Source organism: Ceratotherium simum, chromosome 3, assembly GCF_057802395.1.
Source record: "Ceratotherium simum simum isolate JZ-2026a chromosome 3, ASM5780239v1, whole genome shotgun sequence".
Classification (NCBI taxonomy): domain Eukaryota; kingdom Metazoa; phylum Chordata; class Mammalia; order Perissodactyla; family Rhinocerotidae; genus Ceratotherium; species Ceratotherium simum.
The window spans coordinates 33,287,907-33,312,476 of NC_141902.1; the positions used below are offsets into that span (position 1 = coordinate 33,287,907).

At 37.6% G+C, this 24,570-nt stretch overlaps 1 protein-coding gene across 2 annotated transcripts in view; it reads right to left on the bottom strand.

Annotated features, from left to right (window-relative positions):
• Positions 1-24,570, bottom strand: part of DPH6 (diphthamine biosynthesis 6) — a 182,126-nt gene that overhangs the window by 75,836 nt on the left and 81,720 nt on the right. For both annotated transcript variants that reach the window (XM_087424765.1, XM_004421386.3), the window contains exons 4-5: positions 9,687-9,760; positions 5,718-5,836 (exon numbers count right to left, since the gene is read on the bottom strand). In XM_087424765.1, the coding sequence (XP_087280891.1) occupies positions 5,718-5,836; positions 9,687-9,760 (193 nt within the window). The remainder of the gene's footprint in view (positions 1-5,717; positions 5,837-9,686; positions 9,761-24,570) is intronic.

Sequence of the window (24,570 nt, forward strand, 5' to 3'; positions counted from 1 at the left end):
TTCCAGTCTTACACGAACTCCAGAAATGGTTCAGCATACTGTTTTTTGATGGCTCTTTCCCCAACTGGAGGCAGTTCCCTTTCACACATGTGCAGATCTATACTCAGCGCAAGACTGGAGGGAAGCTTTCTGCAGAGGTTTCTCTCCATGAAGATCCCTTCTCTCTGGTATCCTAGCCCACAGAATCTCAGCCTTTGGCCTCTCTGAATTCTGACTCTCTGTATCCTCAACTCAGTGAAACTCCCTGGGCTCTGTTTGGTTCTCTTTCCTGTGCTAAGTAGAAATTACCTCCAGGCAGTTAGCTGAGACAAGTGTAGCACTCACCTCATCCACCTTCCTTCTCTTGGGGATTACAATTTGCTTGTTTTTGCTCAAGTCTCCACTCAAATTTATATTTCTTTATGGTGACTCTGTGAATAGGGGAAAACAGGATTCCTACATGAGGAATATGGTTTTGCCTAAACCCAAAAAGCCCTGCTGGTGTATGAGATTCTTGCTTATTAGTGAAGTCTGTGAGAAATATTAACTTAATTCTCACATTTGAAGAATGTCCCAGGGTTGCTTCAGCCCATATAATTCTCAGGAATTTCAAAGATTGAGCTAGCCCTTGAATTTTAGCTGCATTTTTCAGCCAGCCTCTATTTTTCAAATGGATTAATATAGTCTTTAACTCCTCCTGAGTTCCTTCCTCAGAAGAGGCAATTCTCATGATTTTATCAATGTAATGCACTTACTCAGTGTTAATGTTTTCAAGTCCAAGTCTTACCTCACTGGATTGTGATGATGAATTCAAATATTACAGTGGCAATACAGTAAATGTATATTGGGTTCCATTCCATGAGAATGGAGCAAATTGTGCACGGTTGGACTCTGAAATTGACATGGAAAAGTAGGTGTTGGCCATGGCTATCATGGCATACTAGGCTTGGTCTTTTTGCACTTCCAGTATAGTCTTTTTATATCAGGTACAGATAGAGCAATCAGAGGAACTACTTTGCATAATCCTTGATAGTGTATTGTTAACCTCCAGGAACTAGACATACAGGACTGTTAAAAATGAGCAGTGATCTTCTATTGACCTGGAATTCTTTATTGCTTAATGTTTACTACTAAGAAGGGCCTGGGCAATTCCAAAGGCTCCTATTTAGCATGGCCAGTTAAAACTAGATGAAGGGCCAGATTTAGCAGATATCCCCTGTAAAAGGGTAAGGGCAACATATCCTGTTCACACATAATATCCATACTGATTATGCATTCAGGTAAAGGTGAAATGACCACAGAAGAGGCTCTCCAGTTAGATTTTCCAATTCTTAACCTTAGTGTTACTTTGGTTTTCTCCACTATAGCACCTCCATACACAGCCAAGTGTCACCTTTCAGACTTTCAGTGCACAATTCCTATCTTTCCTAGGGCTTACTGTTCATTAAGCCCAGTATCTAACAATCCTAAGGAGTTCTACATTCCACCCCCATCGGCACATGTGGCCTAAGATTCCCTGCTGGGGATTGGGCAAACACATCTGACCTCCCATTCACGTCAACAGTTACTCTCCAGGCTTCCGCTGGTATTTACTATGAAAAGCCCTAACTCTTAAACAGAATACTCCTAGCATTCAGTAGTCCCCTGACCTTGGTCTCCAACGACCTGCATGGTTTTTCTAGTGATTGATTTAGTTACTTTGCAAGCAAATATATCTTTCCAGAAACAGAAGGTTCTCCAGTGACGGATAAATACGGTCTCATGCTTTTTCTCCAACTACCATCTCTCTTTTTTTTAAGGGTTCTGCTTTTACCAGGGCTACTAACAATACCTAAGTCCTCACCACAACTTTCTATCCTTTTTGTTGCCAAAAGTTGTCTTATATATGGGTGGGTGTGAAAACAAACGCTACTGACTAGGCCAATTTGCAATAACAAGAGACTGTGTTGTCAAATCAGACTTACACAAACCAGAAACCTTTACCTAGTATCAAGGTTTACTAATAACTTCAAGGATACAAGCAAAGTGAAGCAGGGACAAGGCCAGGACCATCAGTGTAGCCCTCCAGGTGTTTTCTGGCCACACTGGACATGCTCTGATGCAGGTTAACATGTAAAGTCTCCAAGCAATGCACATGGTTTACATCACCACAGAAGATAGCTACTTCAGTCATAAAACATCTCTATTTCATATTCAGATAGTCACATACCTTACATGACATGTTCCAGGGAGTCATGCCCCCAAACCAAAAGATTCAAATTTGTTTACCAAAATCAATCATAGCCACCAGATACATTCTGCTAAAGGTAGTCCAAAGATAAAGACTCTTCCCCACTAGTAAATACCATTAGTGATTTTGTTTTGTTTGTTTATTTTTGCTATGATGTCTGTAATTACTGTTTATAAGGAAATTATATGAGTTCTTCTTTCTTTCCAGGGGGCTTATCCCAGTTACTGGAAAGAATGGATTGCAGACCTCCTACTGGTCTTTTCGTTCCCAGTAATTATGGGACTTTCTGATAAATAACATCTCCTATGTCCTTGAGAGTCAAGATTTTCCACTGTGGAAGAAAGGAAGCACAGATGAAATAGAGAATTACTATAGTCCTTATATAGTCCTGAATTTGATTTCAAACTATCATAGGTATTAGATATACACACACACATATACATATATATCATTTCCAATTCAAAGAAACCGAGGCTTCTTGAAGAAATGGATGTTCTAGGCATAAAATGTACAAGACAACCCCATATGTTCATAGCAGCACTATTTATAATAGTGCCAAACTGGACACTACCTAACGTCATCAATGATAGGATGGACAATTAAATTGGGGTATATTTCTACAATGGAACACTACACTATAATAAGAAATGAACAAACTATTGCTTCTTTCAATAATGTGAAAGATCCTCACAAATATAATGTTAGCCAAAGAAGACAGACACAATAGAGAATATACTACATGATTCCATCATATAAAATTCAACAGGAAAATCTACAGTTTTCAGTGTCAAGAGAGCTGTTACCTTCAGGAAGACAAGTATTGATTAGGAAGATATTAGTAATGTTCTATATCTAGATTTAGGTGTTGATTATATAAGTACATTCACTGTGAAAATTCATCAAGTTGTACACTAAGAATCTGTGCATTTTTTTGGTATTTATAATTCAATAAAAGGTTACTTAAAAAAAAACAAAACATGAGGTAGATCTACATTTATTGACATGGAAAAAATCTCTAACACATATTGTTAAGTAAAAAAGGCAAGTTTCCCATCAATACACAGAGTAAGACACCATTCATATCATATTTAAAAACCCATAAAACAATCATAGTATTTCTACACATACATATACACATAGCAAAAAAAAAGTGATCTAGAAAGATGATCAGTCATCACTCTGGTGTGTATCTCTGGGAAAGGGAGTGGTTGGTGGGAGAGGGGAGCATAGAAAACACATGGAATCTTTTCTTTATCTATGAAAATTTAGTATTATATGGCAAGATTGTTTTCATGTAATATTCATATAACTAAAAATAAATATTTCTATGTGGCAAGCTTGTTCTTAAATCCAACATGCAAACTGTTCCTTAAATAAGTCTAAAAACCAGAAACTTCTTTAAACACTAAACTGTAAATGTGAAATTTTCATGAGTTCACTGATGCCTGTAAGACACCAAGGATATGTGACACAATTATTAGAAATATATTTTTATACACCCATGTAGAACCAACCCTTTTATAAGACCATTCTGTAATCTAATGGGCCACAAAACTTTGCTTGACCCCCTTTCCCCATGGAAAGATCCTACTGTCCTATTTTTTGTTTAAAACCTTTTCTGAAAATTTTAAATGGGAGGAAAAAAGCTTGAAAACCTATATGGCATCATTTATATGTTTCTGTGTCTTTAGAAGGAACGTGCCACTCGATAAACTTTTGTTTAGTACTGTTCTCAAGAATAACTTTCATCTTTGTACACCTATAGGCAATCAATAGAAAACTATGTGCTGTAAACGTTAAAATCAGATCTATGCTTTTGCCATTGGGATGCCAAGGACAACTTAGCTCAGTTTTATACTTTACCCAAAAGTTTAATATAGTTAATCACCATCTCTAACCCCTACATAGAGGCCCACCCACATCCACACACACAAATGAAACAACACGCAATATCAGTTACATACTAGGACTAAGGTGGCAATAACGTCATATTCTATGGCTCTGTCTTTCTAATAAGGCAGGTTCTCTCGGGGTTCTAATTCATTCTATTCTCTAGTACTAAAGGGACAGAATGTGTACTGTCCAGTGAGACCTCACATCAACTTCATTACAGAACTACGCAATCTTAGAAAATCCAAAAGAGAGAGTGAGAGACAGAAAAAAACGAGAAAGTGCACTTTGCATAGATTCATATAGAAACTCATATGACAAATCTATCTATAGCAAGAAACAGAACTTTAATCATAAGAGGTGCTGAGCAACTTTTTCTCAAAAATGAGAACATAACACCACCTCAATCTTTCTTTCTTTAACAGCTGAGATCAACTGCAGGTTCTCTTAAGACAGCTTTCCACTCAAGACAACACCTTGACTTCAACAAGAAGAGAGTAGTAGCTTGGTGTTTACCAAGGAGAAATATTATGGGATCTTTCTTTTAACGCTGTTTAAAATGTGAATTTGTCTGTAAAATCTTCCACCGCTTGAGACCTCGTTATTTCAGAGATCAGCATGGTAAACACTCTCAGATGAGGTACATGATTTAGGCTTTGAGAACCCCGAGGCTCCAGGGCATTTACTATAATAGGTTCATGAAATTAATGTATTGGGCTCAAACCCTATGGTTTCTTGAAAATGAATATAATTATAAAAATTCAAAAACAACAAATTAACTGTGTGTACGTAATATCTATATTTGGATCAGATTACCCCCTGCCTGTTGTGTCGGTGCTAACTGATCAAATGACATTCTCTCAAACATGATTTTCTCACCATCCCCAACAAAAACTCACTACCCTGCTTATTTCTGATATCACAAACAAAGCCAATCATTCTATTTTAGCATCATTCAAAACATGTTTAAAAAACTACAAGGAAAATATCATGTGTTGTGCCAAATACAGATTTTAAGAAACTTCAAAAAACAAACAGCCCGGTGGGGTAGTGGTTAAGTGCGCACGCTCTGCTTTGGTGGCCCGGGGTTCGCAGGTTTGGATCCTGGGCATGGACCTATGTACGGCTTGTCAAGCCATGCTGTGGCAGGCATCCCACATATAAAGTAGAGGAAGACGGGCACGGATGTTACCCCAGGGCCAATCTTCCTCGGCAAAAAGAGAAGGATTGCCGGCGGGTGGTAGCTCAGGGCTAATCTTTCTCACCAAAAAAAAAAAAAAAAAACCCAAACAAAACAATCAGCCTATATTTCCTGTTTCCTATGAAGCTGAATTCCAAATCCTATAAAAAGAACTTAAATTGAAGGATCATAACACAATACCAGTTTTAGAGGCAGTTATATATTTAGAAAAAAAATCATAAGGCTCACCATTAACCACTCTGGTCAAAATGGTCAAAAACCCACTTTAAAACCTCCCCTTAACTCAATTTCTTCAGCTTGTTACTCCACATTTTTATGTTCTAAATCACTTTTTCTTTTTTTGTTGTAACTGTTTATTAGTGAACTCAGATTATCTGTGTGGTAACAGACAGCTCCCTTGAAAGTCTGGCTACATACCCAAAGCTGCTACTTTGATGATGATTGCTTGAATGTTTGATGATATCATCTCTCGGAGCAAATCTTCCTGGTTTCTCTGCCAGAGGTAAGCTAAAGGCTGGAGATTAAGCCTTTTACACCTATAAAATAATAAAAAAAAAAAAATCAGATGATATCTTAATGTTCTATACTTGGATCCATAGCAAATACTTTGATTTTAAACATAACGCTTCTCTCAAGGATTTTAGCATTTAAAATGCTTTAAAAAACATGTTTTGCATAATGAAGTTTATATATACAACATAAACATATTTAATTTCCACGGGCTATGCATAAACAGATAAAAATGAAATCTCTAGGCAGATTAGAAATATTAATTTTAGTAAGACTCTAAGTTTAGAAATCTATGCAAAAAACCTTCCAAATGCCAATGGATGATTATTCTTGTTTTTAGAACTTCCTTGGGTATCAAAATTGTGAATCATATACAGAATTGGCAAATAAATTTATCCTAATAATCATATTTTGATTAAATTTATAATACCTATAGTTACATGAACTATTCTTAGATCTACGAACTTGGAAATTTTTTTTAAGAATTTGACTCTGAGTGAAAAGAAAATAATAAGAACAAAAAGTACAACATATTGAGCACCTAATATACTTCAGGCATTGTACTACATATTTTACATTATGGGACAGTAGAAAGAATATGGGTTTTGGAGTCAAGACAAATCTGAGTCTGAAACCTACTTCTGCACTCACCAGCTGCGTGACTGACAAGTCAACTAAGCCCTAGGTCTTTAATTTCCTAGTTCATAAATAGGGACAAAAATATTTCCTTTCAAAGTTCTTAAGAAGATTAAGAAATTAGAAAGGGAAGTCATCCTTTACTCCTCTTTTCTTCACATTCTTCATCCAATCTACTACAATGTAGAATATGATGACTCCCCACCAATACCACTGCCAACCAACCCCCTGGTCTGAGCCACCATTACCTCTCATGTTAATGTCCTCCTAACTTCTCTCCCTGTTTCCATCCTTGCCCTTTTAAAATCAGTTTTCAATACAGCAGCCAGTGTAACCCTTTTCAAACATAAAACAGATCATGGATTCCTCTGCTCAGAACCCTCCTCACCACTCCTAGTAAAAGTTCTTGCAGTAGACTGACATGGATCTGACCCTGGTTAGCTCTCATACCTCATCTCCTACTACTCTCCCCTCCTCCAACCCGCCACCCCTGGCCTGCTCACTCTTCCTTAATACACTAGCCATGCTCCCTACCTTCTTCACTTGCTCCATACCTTTGTTTAAGTGTCACTTTCTCAAGGAGGACCATAATTGATTAATCGATTAAAAGTAATATAGATAAAGAATGTAGTACAATGCCTGGATAAAACAGATATTCAATAAATGGTAGTCAAAGCCAAGTGACTTGCCCAAGTCACACAGTAAGTGGCTGAGATTAGATTTCAAATGAAAAATATGGCTCTAAAATCTATCATCCCTAGTGTCCATAAGGTTGCCTGCTGACTACTCCAGCCCACACTGATCTCTTCTTCTCTCAGAAAATCCCAATACTTAGTAAATGTACCATATGTTTGGTCATTTAGTCACACATGGCCTTAAAAATATCACTATTTTTTCCATGTACATATACCCTGACTTTCAAAGAAACCAAAATCCTCCTTACTACAGGACTGTTTTATATAAATTTCCTTTGTACAACGTCCAGAACATCTAAAGCAATATTGAAGCAGTAAACAAATAGAAAAACAATAAAATTGAAACTACCCATGTAACACAAGCAGTACAGTTCTTGCTGTCTTCTCAACAATGTTTAACGCCTACTAATCAAATTAGTCTCTTCACCTTTTTTTAGCTAAGATTTTTTTTTACTGAAAAAAAACTTTATTCCTTCCTTCCTGTCCTTTGCAAAATTCTTGGTTGTTGCTTTGATATCCACAATCTTTTGACTATTTTTAGACTTAAGTCAAACTTCTTTACCTATTTAAATTCTTTAATAGTTCAAAATATCATGGCTCAAATACACTTCCTCTGTAAAGTACTGTTGCATTTCAGCTTGTGACATTTATTAAATGCTTTATATCTTGAAAATATAATGATGCAACAACACAAACTACAAATTGAAGATAATCTAACTCAAAACTAAGCTTATAGACCAAGTTACAAGGGATTCCCAATTAGATTTCTTTAAAATTTTCAAGGATAAAATTGTTGCATATATGCTTTAAGCTATTATATCTGGGCATTCTAACCGTGTGTTGAAGTGTACCTGAGACAGCATTTCAGAAAAATCTTGCCTCTCTCCATGGGTGTGCTTTGGGCCTTTCTTCCATAATGATATAAGGCAGCCTCCTAATCAGCAGCACATTTTCATTTGGCTTTTTAACTTTAATAAATAGATGTTAGCCCTACCTACAGTTTGGCTAACCATTAAGCCATGTGACGTAAAACTTGATGAGAAGAACATTTTTTCTAATGTAAGGCTTAAAGGATATGTAATCCATCTCCATCTGTAGATGAATTGTTCTCAAATGTAGGCAGGCAGAATGTAAGGAAAACTTTTTCAAAATACACCTTTGCCATCCCCCACTTCCACCTCCACTCTCTATTCTCCAGAGATTCCGATATGCGCCCGAATATGAGATTATCATATTCCCCTTCACTTAATTATGCTTTGCCCTGCATTCCCCTCATTTACTTTTATAATTTTATTTATTTATTTATTTATTTATTTATTTATTTATTTATTTATTTACATGCAGCAGACAGCTGCATGTCATAGCTGCACATCCCTCCAGTTGCTACACGTGGGACGCGGCCTCACCATGGCCAGAGAAGCGGTGCGTTGGTGCGCGCCCAGGATCCGAACCCCGGGCCGCAAGCAGCGGAGTGCGCGCACTTAACTGCTAAGCCACGGGGCCGGCCCTCCCCTTTTACTTTTAACATTCCGTATTTTTAACTACCTTAAATTTACTGTGGAATTAGAAAACAAATGAAATAAAAAATAAAACTTAAGTTTTCAAATCCATTAATATGCAAGTTTTTAATGAGCTAGTCAATATGAATGTTTCTTTGTCAAGAATACAAAACTATTAGCTAAATACAGCTCTTATCTTATTTCCATTTATCCTTCTGAATGGCAAAATTATTTATTTCCAGGTCATGCTGTGCTCAAGATTAATACTGGAGTCCACATTTTCTTTTTTGCTAATATAATTATTAGTAAAGTCTCTATACAATATTTTATTTATCCAAATAAATTAAAAATGCCAAATAAATTCATTCAGGTGGTGTTTTGCCAAGCCAACGTTACACAATTAATATTACCATTTGACCTTATGGTTTTTTAACAGATCAATGGAACTGACTGTTTTGGTATCTGTAGACATAGACAACATTTTCCTAGTGCTACATCCCTTGCGGGGTGGGGAAGATGTGGGGAGCAACAATCTAAAAATTCCTTGAAAGTTGAATGACTATATATATACGTATTTCAATCACATGAATATTTCTGGCCAAGAACTGAATTCTAAGGACCAAAGAAGGGGAGATTCCTTAATAAGCTTTTTTATTTCTTTACAATATTACTGCAATTCTTCTATTAGCTCCTGATTTTTATTACAAATGATGATGCATTAAAAGAGATTAAAAGAGTGTACTGATTCAAATAAGGAAAAATTGAAAATAATACTTTTGAATTTAAAAATCTTCGTCTCAATTTTTTATTATAAATAATTGATTTTTCCTTATGATAAGTAAGTTAGAGTTTTCTTCATGTGTGACTTAAGGATAGAAAAAAAGTACAAGTACAACTTTTGTTACTTAGGTAAATACATACAGTTAGTTCCATAGGCATGTGGAATATCATATCTATTTACTATTTGGATACAATCATATTTTTTATTTATTCACATTCTTAAAATACATGTAATTTTAAAATATAGGACAAATAAATGCTCTCACACATTTTCTACTCGAATACGCTGATAGTCAGAAAGTATGGCACCTACTGATATCCCTTCAACTTCTTCTTTTTCCTGAAAATAAAGGAAAAAATTTAACTTTAAAAATAAACAAACATGTGGTTCTACATCATGCTCTGGAAATTAAAAACGAACTGTGTCTCATCTAGAGAACCAACTTGAAGCAGAGTAATTTACTGAAAATGCACTCCACATTCAGGAGAAAAAACAGATACATTTAAGTCATCCACTCAGCTGTGGGGAAAATAATTATTCTTTTTACTAAAAATCCAAATAACTAGAGATCGTTTTCCATGGAGAAGCCAAAGACTTAGGCAGCACTTCCAAAATGTTTTCCCACCTATATTTTTAAATACTCACTCATGTTTGATGGAAATTTTTGAGAAATTTCTATTTAAGGACAATATTTTTCCAGATTAAGTCACTTTTTAAAAAAGTAGATAAGGGAACATATGATTTTTATCTGTATCTTAGGAAAGAATGATTGACATAGGAACATCCCGGAAGCGGAGATGGTAGAGCCACTGCCTGGATAACAGTATAGCACAGTGAATAAAGAATTCTATGATGGGAAGGAAGAAATGAATTATTATCAACAGAGTTACAACTGAGAACATCCAGGAGTATATCCAGCAGAGTCCCACAGGAAAGAGGACTAGTCTATCCAGCATGCTCATTAATGACCTGGAAGAGAAGGTAAATTCAAATATGATCAAGTTTGCAGATGATACAAAGCTAGGATGGATTAAAAAGAAAAGAAAACAAGATCAATCAAGTATATAGATGGATATGGACATCTTGGGGATTTGGAAGGACAGGTCTGAAATGAGATTTAATGTAAAGAAGCATAAGATAATACACTTTGGGAAGAATAATACACAATACAGGTATAAACTAGGGTACTGTTATCTAGAAAATAGATATGAAGAAAGTGACTGGGGGGTAATTACTAATAACAAATTGAATAGAAATTCTCTGAATAAGGGTAAAAGAAAATCCATCCTAGCATATGGAGTACAGAAGAAACTACTTCAGAGAGATGACTTCATTATTAATACTCTGGTCTTTCCAAACTCGGAAACCCACAAATAACAACGTTTCACATAAAAACAAACGTAATGCTTTGAGACATACTGAAATAACCCAGCATGTCCTAAAAGCATGCCATAATAAATAAACAAAAATGCACAACAGGAATCTCTCATGTCTTTAGAGATAAAGCCAATTTAAAATTTCCCCTCCAAAATGATAGAGAAATATCTGCCCAAACCTCCCAAAAATAAAACGATTCTTTCTATTAGATAAGAGTTCCAGGAAAAGAGCTATTTCCTTTACTTTCCTATTTCAGCAACTTTGTGAGAACATTTGCTTATAACCTTTCTCTAACCTTCCTAGCCATTTTCTTTTCATAAAAGTCATTGTATTCATTAGAAAAAGTCGAGCCATAGTGTTCCTCATTAAATGCAAATAAGGCATAGATCATCGAGTAGTGAACAGTGTTATCAAAAGATCAAAATCTGTTATATTCTTATACCATGTAGTTGTTTATCTGAAGTTCTACTGCTAGAATATACAAAATACTGAATATTATATATATGTGTGTGTGTGTGTGTGTGCGCATTTCTCTATAGATCAAGGAAACAAAGACAAGAGACATTGGTGTTTTTCTTCTTAACTAAGTCAAGCCACTGTTAAATAATAATTGGCATTTATTATCCATTTAAAATGTGCTAACGTTCTATGATTCTCATTTAATGCTCACCACAACCCTAAATTAATTATTAGTTAATTCTTCTTAGTCTACATGCATTCTCTGGAATTCTCTTCTACTTCCATCTCTTTTATTTTCTATTTGATAATACCTATCTAATCCACTCTGGAATTATACACCCCGCTGAATTCTGACTGTTCTTCAAAACTAGGCCTAAATATAGATCATTCATTTCTTTTATGTGAGAGTCTTTATTTTGACAAATAAGTGCAGTATAAAAATTTGACCTTAAAATTAAAAAAAAAAGCAAGTAAAAATAAATACATTTACAAAATTACTGTAGAAATAATACAAAAGAGGGTTAAAATTCTCGATGAGGAAAAACCAAAATGTGTTCAATTGTATAAAGGCTCTTCCCTTGCAAGAAATGGAGATAAGGCTAAAGACTCAGTTTGGTTTCACTGCTGAAAAATATACAAAATAACTTAGAAAAATCAAAGTCAGATGTTGTGAGTCCTCTACTTGTACCTGCCTACTCTTGATCTGAGGAAAGTTGGTAACCACAGGATGTGGCGGAGCTGACAACAGGACAGCCAAGAGTTCTCCATCTGGGATTCCATAATCTAAATACAGATCTAACTAATGATTTGTTCAAAAATCATGATTACTACTACCCATTAGAAATTCAGCCCTATCACTTACTAGCTCTGTGATTTTTGAACAGGTTATGTAATTTCTCTGTGTTTCAGTTGCATTATTCATAAAGTGAAGATAATAATAGTTTCTGTTTTCTAAGGTTATTATGAAGACTGAATAAAATAATCCAGATAAATAACAGTGTCTAGCACCTAGTAAGTCATCAGTAAATATTTTCTTCCGACACTATCATAATCTTCTTCATTGTTACTACCACTTCTATAACTACTTCTGTTACTACTTCTACTATTACTACTACTGACTACCACCATCACCACTACTACTATTACTATTATGGGATAAAGGCCTAACTTGACAGACAAAGCCCTTCACTCCTAGGTGTTAACCTCTTGCTCATTATCACTTCTCAACACTAGCCTACTAACCTGTGATGGTTAATTTTATGTGTCAACTTGACTGGGCTAAGGGATGCCCAGATATCTGGTAAAACATTACTTCTGTGAGGATGTTTCTAGAAGAGATTAGGATTTGAATTGGTAAGCTAAGTAAAGAAGATAGCTCTAATCAATGCGAGTGGGCATCATCTAATCCGTTGAGGGTCTGAATAGAACAAAAAGGCAGAGGAAGGGCGAATTTGCTCTCTGCTTGAGCTGGAACCTCCATCTTTTCTTGCCCTCAGACATCGGCACTCCTGGTTCCCGGGCCTTTAGACTTGGACTGGGATTTACACCATTGGCTCCCCTGGTTCTCAGGCCGTCGAGTTTGGATTGGAACTACATCACCAGCATTCCTGGGCCTCCAGCTTGCAAACAGCAGAACACGAGACTTCTCAGCTTCCATAATCAGATGAGCCAATAGCTCATAATAAATCTCTTTCTGTATATATATATATATCCTATTAGTTCTTTTTCTCTGGAGAACCTTGACTAATACATAACACTTGACATTCAACTCTACAGTCCAGTTACAACAAACTTTTCCAAGGTAGTGAGTCCTGAATAATCCAGAGATAAGTAAGATTTCTGTTGAATCCTTAATCATTCAGAATATACCACTAACTTCAAAGAAAGGCAAAACAGACCTTTAAAAGATAAAGATCTATCAGAAAAATCAATCTGCTCTGTAGAAAATATAAAGCTAAGCTCAAGCTCTGACCCATGGCCCATATCATTTGGGGAAAAAAGACAGTAAATTAACAATAGTAGCAACATAACAGCAACGGTAGTGTCAGCAGAGAAACAAGAGAAAATGACAACTAGAATAAAAGATTCACTGAGGCAGCATAAAGATAGAGCCAAATAAATCACCTTGTGCCATAAGTGAAATAAAAATGAATGTGCTGGGCCAGCCCAGTGGTTAAGTTCGTGTGCTCCACTTCAGCAGCCTGGGGTTTGCAGATTTGGATCCAAGGTGCAGACCTATGCACGGCTTATCAAGCCATACTGTGGCAGGTGTCCCATATATAAAGTAGAGGAGGATGGGCACGGATGTTAGCTCAGGGCTAATCTTGGAAGGAAGGAAGGAAGGAAGGAAGGGAGGGAGGGAGGAAGGGAGGGAGGGAGGAAGGAAGGAAGAAAGAAAAATGAACGTGCTGCAGAAAATAGTTAATATAGAATCTGAGACCCAGAAATTTGGCCAGATTCAAACCAACTTCCTATGATCCAATTCCATGCGTACTGAGCAACTTGCAGACTCTAATTTAGGTTGCCTTATTACTTTCAAACCCAGAAAGATTATACTAATCCATCAAAAGAAGCCATTCTTATCCATTTAACACATATGGTCTACATTATAAATTAATGAATTGGCATTCTGGCTTACCCATTAGTCTTAAATGAATTTCGTTTGTATTAGTCTATACCAGAAAGACTGATAACTTCTTGGTGCATTGTCAAAATCAAGTCTCTGGCCTGGAGAGTGTTACCACAGTGCTCACCAAAACAATATGATCAAGCTTAATCAGCCATGTAACCCCCTGCAACAATAATGCTAATGGTCATGTCATCATTCTTTAATTGTTCACGTAATATTAAAACATACAACCAAAAATGTTTTATATGTTCATACCATGTACCAGGTTCATGAGTAAGATTATCCCTACTGTTGGGGGAGGTTTGGGCACCAAAATGAACTAATCAAGAAAGCGACATGAAAGTGAAAAGCTGGGGAAAGTCTCACAGAGCAGGTGGCTTTAGGGCTTAATCATCAAGAACATACTTGATTTTGTTGAGAAAGGAAAAAATGGTAGCAGGAAACAATTCAGACAGAGTGAAGAATATGAGCCAAAGGAACAAGATAGAGGCGAAGTCAAGATGGCGGCAGAAGCAGACTCGGAACTCACCTCCTCCCGTGGACACAGCCAATTTACAACTACTCGTGGAAAAATTACCCCGAGACAGAATTGAAAACTGGATGAGAGGAACTCCTGTAACAACGGACAATCCCAATTGAGGTGGAAGAGACAGAAACTCTCTTCTAGAGAGGAAAAACGCCGCCTTCACAAGCCGCCAGCTTCACGGCCGCCGGGAGCAGCTCATAGGTACACAGCCTCCCTGGAGGCGCGGGGCCCTGAGCCGGGGAGCGCCCCCGCTGTGGGCATTGTGTGGACCCAGCACAATCGAGACCAGCGGCATAATATCTGGCTTTGCCTGCTACTAAAACATTGGGGAGTGCCCCCAGAAAACCCGGTTCACAAAGAAACTAAAACCGGCTGTTAAAGGGCCTGCGCGCAAACTCACCCGTTTCAGAAAGCATCCTAAAATCACCAGAAAGAAAGGTGCACAGTGCTGTGGTGAAAAGAGACTCACCTAATAGACCCTGAGTGCATCTCGGTGAGGGGTGTGACCTCTCCAGGGACTGGGACATTGGTGGCGGCCATTGTTGTGGCCTGGTGTGGGCGTGCTGACACAGATGCCATTGGAATTCTCGCTGGGGCCTGCTAGCCCAGAGTCAGCTCCACCCGCTAGAGCACCGATTTAATCCAGCTCAGCCAGGGCAGGCAGCCCACCCTAGAGACTGGCCGCACCCAACAACAAGCCCTCAGGCAACTTGTGGGCCTGCATAGATTGGTGACTGGATTCTCTGCAGCCTGGCAACTGAACCTACTTCAGTGGGGCAGGGCGTGCACGTGCACAAGGAGCGGGTGGAGAGTGTGGGGCGGTGGCGGAGTGTGTGGGGCTCCCGCCGTGGAGAGACTGGGTCCGCTTGGGGAGGTCGGGGCGTGCACATGGGGCAGGACTGTGTTGACTGTGTGTGTGGACCTGTGGGCAGCAGGGTTTGTCAGCTGCAGAAGACTTGTGCTTCTCAAAGACCCACATAGGGGGTTTGCCCCACCTTCCAAAGCCTGAAACAATTGGGTGCTCCTGTGCCTGAGGCCAGCCCCACCCAGATGCAATCCTCAGAGAGCTGACAAGAGACCTAATAGGCTAGAGGCTTACAGCAATTGTAAGGCCCTGAGCCTAACAACCTGCCATGCTGGGGGCCTACTCACTTAAAAGAAATACTGCAACACAAATGTGGTATTAGAACTTGCAGCCAACTGTGCTGGGGCTCCCCACACCTGATAAAGAGACTGAAGGGCCCACAACAACTACAAGCAGCTGAGCATTACAATAGCTGGCCAGGAGCATAACTTGGCCTCCTTGGGTGCCTACAGGGAGAGCAAACAGGCCACAACAGAAGGACACACGTAGCCCACATAGAGCTGACCCCTGGAACATTGAGAACTGAGGGAAGCACACTGGAAGCCTCCTAAGGCATCACTTACATAAGGTCACCTATCCAAGAGCAGGAGACGTAGTTGACCTACCTAATACGAAGACACAAGCACAGGGAAAGAGGCAAAATGAGGAGGCAAAAGAATACATTCCAAGTAAGGGAACAGGACAAAACCCCAGAAAAGGAACTAAGTGAAATAGAAATGAGCAACCTCCCCGACAGAGAGTTCAAACTAAGAGTGTTAAGGATGCTCACTGATCTGGGGAGAAGAATAGATGAACTCAGTGAGAATGTCAACAAAGAAATGGAAGATATAAAAGAGAACCAATCAGAAATGAAGAATACAATACTGGAAATGAAAAATTCATTAGAGGGACTCAAAGGCAGAGTAGAGGATACAGAAGAACGGATCTGTGAGCTGGACGAAAGACTAGAAGAAATTACCCAAGGTGAACAGGTAAAAGAGAAAAGAATTAAAAAGAGTGAGGACAGTCTAAGGGACCTCTGGGACAACATCAAGCGCACTAACATCCGTGTTATAGGTGTCCCGGAAGGAGTAGAGCGAGACAAGGGGGCAGAGAATCTATTTCAAGAAATAATAGATGAAAACTTCCCTAACCTAAGGAAGGAAACAGACATCCAGGTACAGGAAGCACAGAGAGCCCCAAACAAGATAAACCCAAAGAGGCCCACACCAAGACACATCATAATCAAAATGTCCAGAATTAAAGATAAAGAGAGAATCCTAAAAGCCGCAAGAGAATGTCAAGTTACATACAAAGGAAACCCCGTAAGGCTATCAGCTGACTTCTCAGCAGAAACCTTACAGGCTAGAAGAGAATGGCACGATATATTTAAAGTGCTAAAAGGAAAAAACTTACCGCCAAGAATACTCTACCCAGCAAGGTTATCATTCAAAATGGAAGGAGAGATCAAAAATTTCCCAGACAAGCAAAAATTAAAGGAGTTTGTCACCAAGAAACCAGTGCTACAAGAAATGTTAAAGGGACTGATTTAAGGGGAAAAGAGAAGACCACAAATAGGAAAAATTATCTATTTCCATGATAAGAACGTAATGGATACAAATGCACAAAAAAGAGGTTAGATATGATATCAGAAACATAAAAGGAGGGAGGAGGGGAGTTAAAGAGTAGAGCTTTCAGACAGAGGTCAAACTAAAGTGACCATCAATTCTGTATAGAAGAAGAAAGAAACTGAGAAGGACTACTAAAACACTGAGGGGAAAAAAAAAAAAAGTTAAAAAATGGCAGTAAGTACATACTTATCAATAGCTACTTTAAACGTCAATGGACTAAATGCTCCAATTAAAAGGCATAGGGTGGCTGACTGGATAAAAAACAAGACCCATATATATGCTGCATACAAGAGACACACTTCAGACCTAAAGACACTCACAAACTGAAAGTGAAGGGATGGAAAAAGATACTCCACGCAAATGGTAATGAAAAGAAAGCTGGGGTAGCAGTACTCATATCAGACAAAATAGACTTTAAAACAAAAACTGTAAAAAGAGACAAAGAAGGGCATTACATAATGATCAAGGGAACAATCCAACAAGAGGATATAACACTTATAAATATCTATGCACCCAATGTAGGTGCACCAAAATATATAAAGCAATTATTAACAGACATAAAAACAGAAATAGACAGTAACACAATAATAGTAGGGGACTTGAACACTCCACTTACACCAACGGATAGATCATCCAAACAGAAGATCAATAAGGAAACATTGGCCTTAAACGACACACTAGAACAGATGGACCTAGTAGATATATACAGAGCATTCCATCCAAACACCGAAGAATACACGTTCTTTTCAAATGCACATGGAACATTCTCCAGGATTGATCACATATTAGGCCACGAAACAAGTCTCCATAAATTTAAGAAGACTTAAATAATACCAAGCATCTTTTCTGACCACAACAGTATGAAACTAGAAATCAACTATAGGAAGAAAATCAGAAAAGCCACAAATACGTGGAGATTAAACAAAATGCTACTGAACAACGACTGGGTTAACGAAGAAATCAAAGAAGAAATCAAAAAATACCTGGAGACAAATGAAAATGAAAATACGACATGCCAGAATTTATGGGATACAGCATAAGTGGTTCTAAGAGGGAAGTTTATAGCGATACAGGCCTATCTCAACAAACAAGAAAAATCTCAAATAAACAATCTAACAATGCATCTAAAGTAACTGGAAAAAGAAGAACAAACAAAGCCCAAAATCAGTAGAAGAAGGGAAATCATAAAAATCAGAGCAGAAATAAATGAAATAGAGACCAAAAAAAAAATAGAAAAAATTAATAAAACCAAGAGCTGGTTCCTTGAAAAGATCAACAAAATTGACAAACCTTTAGCTAGACTCACCAAGAAAAAAAGAGAGAAGGCACAAATAAGTAAAATCAGAAATGAAAGAGGAGAGGTTACAACAGACACCTCAGAAATACAAAAGATTATAAGAGAATACTATGAAAAGCTATATGCCAACCAATTCGACAATCTGGAAGAAATGGATAAATTCTTAGAATCATACAACCTTCCAAAACTGGATCAAGAAGAAGTAGAGAATTTGAATAGACCAATCACCAGTAAGGAGATCGAAACAGTAATCACAAACCTCCCCAAAAATAAAAGTCCAGGACCAGACGGCTTCCCTGGTGAATTCTACCAAACATTCAAAGAAGACTTAATACCTATCCTTCTCAAACTCTTCCACAAAATTGAGGAGAGGGGGAAGCTCCCTAACTCATTCTACGAAGCTGACATTACCCTGATACCAAAACCAGACAAGGACAACACAAAAAAAGAAAATTACAGGCCAATATCACTGATGAACATCCATGCAAAAATCCTCAACAAAATACTAGCAAATCGCATACAACAATATGTTAAAAAGATTATACACTATGATCAAGTGGGATTTATTCCAGGTATGCAGGGATGGTTTAACATTCGCAAATCAATCAACGTGATACACCAGATTAATAAAAAGAAGAATAAAAATCACATGATCATCTCAATAGATGCAGAGAAAGCATTCGACAAGATACAGCATCCATTTATGATAAAAACTCTGAATAAAATGGGTAGAGAAGGAAAGTACCTCAACATAATAAAGGCCATATATGACAAACCCACAGCTAATATCACCCTCAATGGTGAAAAACTGAAACCTATCCCTCTAAGAACATGAACCAGACAAGGATGCCCACTGTCACCACTCCTATTTAACATAGTACTGGAAGTCCTAGCCAGAGCAATCAGGCAAGAGAAAGAAATAAAAGGGATCCAAATTGGAAAGGAAGAAGTGAAACTGTCACTATTTGCAGATGACATGATTTTATATATAGAAAATGCTAAAGAATCCACCAGAAAACTTTTAGAAGTAATAAACGAATATGGTAAAGTTGCAGGATACAAAATCAACATACAAAAATCAGTTGCATTTCTGTACACTAACAATGAAGTAGCAGAAAGAGAAATTAAGAATACCATCCCATGTACAACTGCAACAAAAAGAATAAAATACCTAGGAATAAACTTAACCAAGGAGGTGAAAGATCTCTACATCGAAAACTATAAAACATTTCTGAAAGAAACTGAAGAAGACACAAAGAAATGGAAAGATATTCCGTGCTCCTGGATTGGAAGAATTAACATAGTTAAGATGTCCATACTTCCTAAAGCAATCTATGGATTCAATGCAATCCCTATCAAAGTTCCAACAACATTTTTCACAGAAATAGAACAAAGAATCGTATAATTTATATGGAACAACAAAAGACCCCAAATAGCTAAAGGAATCCTGAGAAAAAAGAACAAAGCTGGAGGTATCACACTCCCTGATTTCAAAATATACTACAAAGCTATAGTAACCAAAACAGCATGGTACTGGCACAAAAACAGACACACAGATCAATGGAATACAATCGAAAGCCCAGAAATAAACCCACACATCTATGGACAGCTAATCTTTGACAAAGGAGCCAAGAACATACAATGGGGAAAAGAAAGTCTCTTCAACAAATGGTGTTGGGAAAACTGGATAGCCACATGCAAAAAAATGAAAGTAGATCCTTACCTTACACCATACACAAACATTAACTCCAAATGGATTAAAGACTTGAATGTAAGACCTGAAACTGTGAAACTTCTAGAAGAAAACATAGGCAGTACGCTCTTCGACATCGGTCTTAGCAACATCTTTTCAAACACCATGTCTGACTGGGTAAGAGAAACAACAGAAAAAATAAACAAATGGGACTACAGCAAACTAAAAAGCTTCTGCACAGCAAAGGAAACCATCAACAAAACGAAAAGACAACCTAACAATTGGGAGAAGATATTTGCAAACCATACATCTGATAAGGGCTTAATCTCCAAAATATATAAAGAACTCGTGCATCTCAACAACAAAAAAACTACCAACCCAATTAAAAAATGGGAAAAAGACCTGAACAGACATTTCTCCAAAGAAGATATACAGATGGCCAACAGACACATGAAAAGATGTTCAAAATCATTAACTATCAGGGAAATGCAAATCAAAACTACAATGAGATATCACCTCATGCCTGTCAGAATGGCTATAATTAACAAGACAGGAAACAACATGTGTTGGAGAGGATGTGGAGAGAAGGGAACTCTCGTACACTGCTGGTGGGAGTGCAAACTGGTGCAGCCACTATGGAAAACAGTATGGAGATTCCTCAAAAAAGCAAGGATAGAACTACCATATCATCCAGCTATTCCACTGCTGGGTATTTATCCAAAGAATCTGAAAACACCAATTTGTAAAGGTACATGCACCCCTGTGTTCATTGCAGCGTTATTCACAATAGCCAAGACTTGGAAGCAACCTAAGTGCCCATCAAGGGACGAATGGATAAAGAAGCTGTGGTATATATACACAATGGAATACTACTCAGCCATAAGAAATGATGAAATCCAGCCATTTGCGACAACATGGATGGACGTTGAGGGTATAATGCAAAGTGAAATAATTCAGAGGGAGAAGGTCAAGTACCGTATGATTTCCTTCATTAAGTAGTAGATAATAAGAACAATAAAAAAACACATAGAGACAGAGATTGGATTGGTGGTTACCAGAGGGGAAGGGGGGAGGGAGGAGGGTGAAAGGGATAATTCGGTACATGTGTGTGGTGATGGGTTGTAATTAGTATTTTGGTGGTGAACATGACGTAATCTATGCAGAAATAGAAGTATAATGACGTACACCTGAAATTTTTACAATGTTATAAACCAATGTTACTGCAATAAACAAAAAATTAAAAGAATATATAAATAAATAAATATGAGGAAATTGACATATATATTAAAAAAAAAACAAAGTAACAAGATAAGGGGCTTGGCATCCATGCGATGGTCAGCAGCGTGGGGGAGCTGCAGCTGAAAGCACATGTCAAGCACATATCAAGAAGCAGAAGGAAAAAAGGCTAGAAAAGTAAGTCGAGATCAGTCTCTTCAGAAACGCAGCCCCCATCCTGAAGGCAATCGAGAGCCCCTCTCTGTAGGATTTTTTTTAAATCAACTCTATTGAGATACAGTTCACAAGAGTAAATTGCATCCATTTAAAGTGCATAATTCAATGAGTTTTGAAAACTGCACACACCAGTGAAACTGCCACCACCATCAAGATACAAATCGTTTCCGCTATACCCAAGAGATACCTTGTGCCTCTGTGCAGCCCAGTCCTCCCTTCACGCCTGGCTCCAGGCAACTACTGATCTGCTTTATGCCATTATACATTAGTTTGCATTTTCTCAAATGTTATATAAATAGTATCATACAATGTGTATCCTTTTGTTTCTAGCTTCTTTCACTCGGTAAAATAACTTTGAGATTGATCCATGTTGTGTATATCCATAGTTCATTCCTTTTTATTCCATTTTAATCCACTGTATGGATATACCACGTTTATCCATTCACTTGTAGATGGATACTTGGGTTGTTCCAGTTTGGAGTTCTGATGAATAAAGCTGCTATGAAATTTCCTATATGTCTTTGTGTGGATATATGTTTTCACTTCTCTTGGGTCACTAAGGATGTTAAGGAGTAAGATATTTACAAGTAGAAAGATAAACCTGGTGACAGCGTGAAGGATAGACTAGAGAGGAGAGAAAGAGAAGAAGGAGCCTAGTTTGAAAGAACTGAAGAACAGAGATAAGAGGCCAAATTCCAAAAACAATTGAGACAAAATTAACAGGACTTGGGAACCATCTGAACAGAGACAAGAAGTATACATAAAGGGTGGGACCAATGATTCTAGCTTAAGTGAATATTAGCCAAGAAAGGAAATACATGTCTTTTTTTTTTTTTTTTTTTTAATTTTTTGTTTATTGCAGTAACATTGGTTTATAACATTGTAAAAATTTCAGGTGTACATCATTGTACTTCCATTTCTGCATGGACTACATCATGTTCACCACCAAAATACTAATTACAACCCATCACCACACACATGTACCGAATTATCCCTTTCACCCTCCTCCCTCCCCCCTTCCCCTCTGGTAACCACCAATCCAATCTCTGTCCCTATGTGTTTGTTTATTGTTGTTATTATCTACTACTTAATGAAGGAAATCATACGGTATTTGACCTTCTCCCTCTGACTTATTTCACTTTGCATTATACCCTCAATGTCCATCCATGTTGTCACAAATGGCTGGATTTCGTCGTTTCTTATGGCTGAGTAGTATTCCATTGTGTATATATACCACAGCTTCTTTATCCATTCGTCCCTTGATGGGCACTTAGGTTGCTTCCAAGTCTTGGCTATCGTGAATAAGGCTGCAATGAACACAGGGGTGCATGTACCTTTGCAAATTGGTGTTTTCAAGTTCTTTGGATAAATACCCAACAGTGGAATAGCTGGATCATATGGTAGTTCTATCGTTGATTTTTTGAGGAATCTCCATACTGTGGAAATACATGTCTTAAAAGAAAATACTGAGTTTATTTAGCTTTGCATATGTTATGCTCAATTTGTTTGCTAGGTATCCAAAGTAGATATTACATGAATACTCTGGTGCTCAAGAGAGTATAGAGAAAGGTGTGGGTGTTGTCAGCATATAGGAGAACTTGAAGCCAAAGGAGCAAACAAGGACCACAAGAAACAGCACATAGAGCAAGAAGAAGGCTCAGCATAAGACTGCAAGGGTACAGCAAAACGTAAGGAGAGGGAGAAGAAAGAGAATTCAGCGAAGACATTGGAAAAGAGCGGTCATGATAATAAGAGACACAACCAGAATACAGTAATGGTGTGTGCACAAATACAGAGAGAGTTTTGATCAATGAAAAGGAAGGATAAAGTAACAGTATTATGAAGTGCCTAGTATATACCAAGATTTGTGATAGGTACTTCATATATCTTATCTCAGTTAGTCCAAAATACTATTAAACTGATTTTATATGTGAGAAAACAAGGACATTAACCCATTCGAGTTGACATAGCTGGTTAGTAGAGTAACCAACCTTTAAATTGAGGCCTGTCTGCCAACCACACCACTGGCAGCCACAATGCTCTTTCTTATATACATAGAACAATATGCTGTAGAAAGGTCAACAGAACCACTGTATTTTACAATTAGGAGGTTAATTACGACTAGTGATGGGAAAGTTTCAGTCATGTTTGATGAAAGCAAGAACAAAACATTTGACATGTATCATTGCCAAATTCTTCAAAGAATGAATTTTAGATCCTCAAGGAAATAAATATGATTAATTAATAAATGTCTAATGCTAAATTCAACACAATTCATACAATTTGGGGAGTTGAACAAATATTAAATTATATTCCTGTCATCAAGATGACCAGAAGGTAAGCAAGTAGTTAAGAGCAAGGGCGAAGAAAATAAAAAATAATAATAATAATAATGTCAGTAATAGAGAAGTTGAGACAAAGACTGGACCCTAAACAGTCTGGGACGTTGCTAAGCCACAGGGGCTCTCAGACACAAGTGGAAACTATTCAGCTTAGGTCATTACCACTATCAATGATGGATTTATAAATTCAACTCAGGAAATAATCAAGTCAGCAATAGCATCACTGAGTAATAATCAAGTCAGCAATAGCATCGCTGAGTACTAAAAACAGCCATACACAATGTCATTAAACATTTATATTAGTTACTGCTCTCAATAAAGCTCCAAGGTAGATTATCATTATCTTCTTTGTTTTGTAAATAAGGAATGGTAAGAGATTTTTACAAAATCGGCTATGACCAGATTAGCCAAGCAGACATCACAAGCCCATTTGTTGCTTAGATCACTTTTTTCCCCAAACTTTGTCAATGTGAAACACACCTGCAAGACTGCTGAGAGGCTAGTCCAGGCAGCTATCTGACCTACATGGCCAATTGTAGCAACAGAGAGGGCACTTGCAAAAGCAAACAGATACTCACAAACTGCTACACACACCTTTATTATTACCACTATTTCTACACCTACTCGTACACAAAAGGACAGTTATACCAAGGATTTATTCAGAGAGAGCCAATATATCAACACTTTGTTTAAGAATCCAAGGGCTGAATACAAATGGTCAACCATGCTTCTCAGAATACACATTTAATTGTTAATGTGGAAGAATCTCAGCAATCTGTTTCTCCATTGAGGTTAGGACTATGTAGCAAATAGCTGATTTATTCAAAACTAGGAGTGTCGGTATGCACGCACATGCACACACATGATGTACATGGATAAATAAAGCCAAGCCTTTGGCC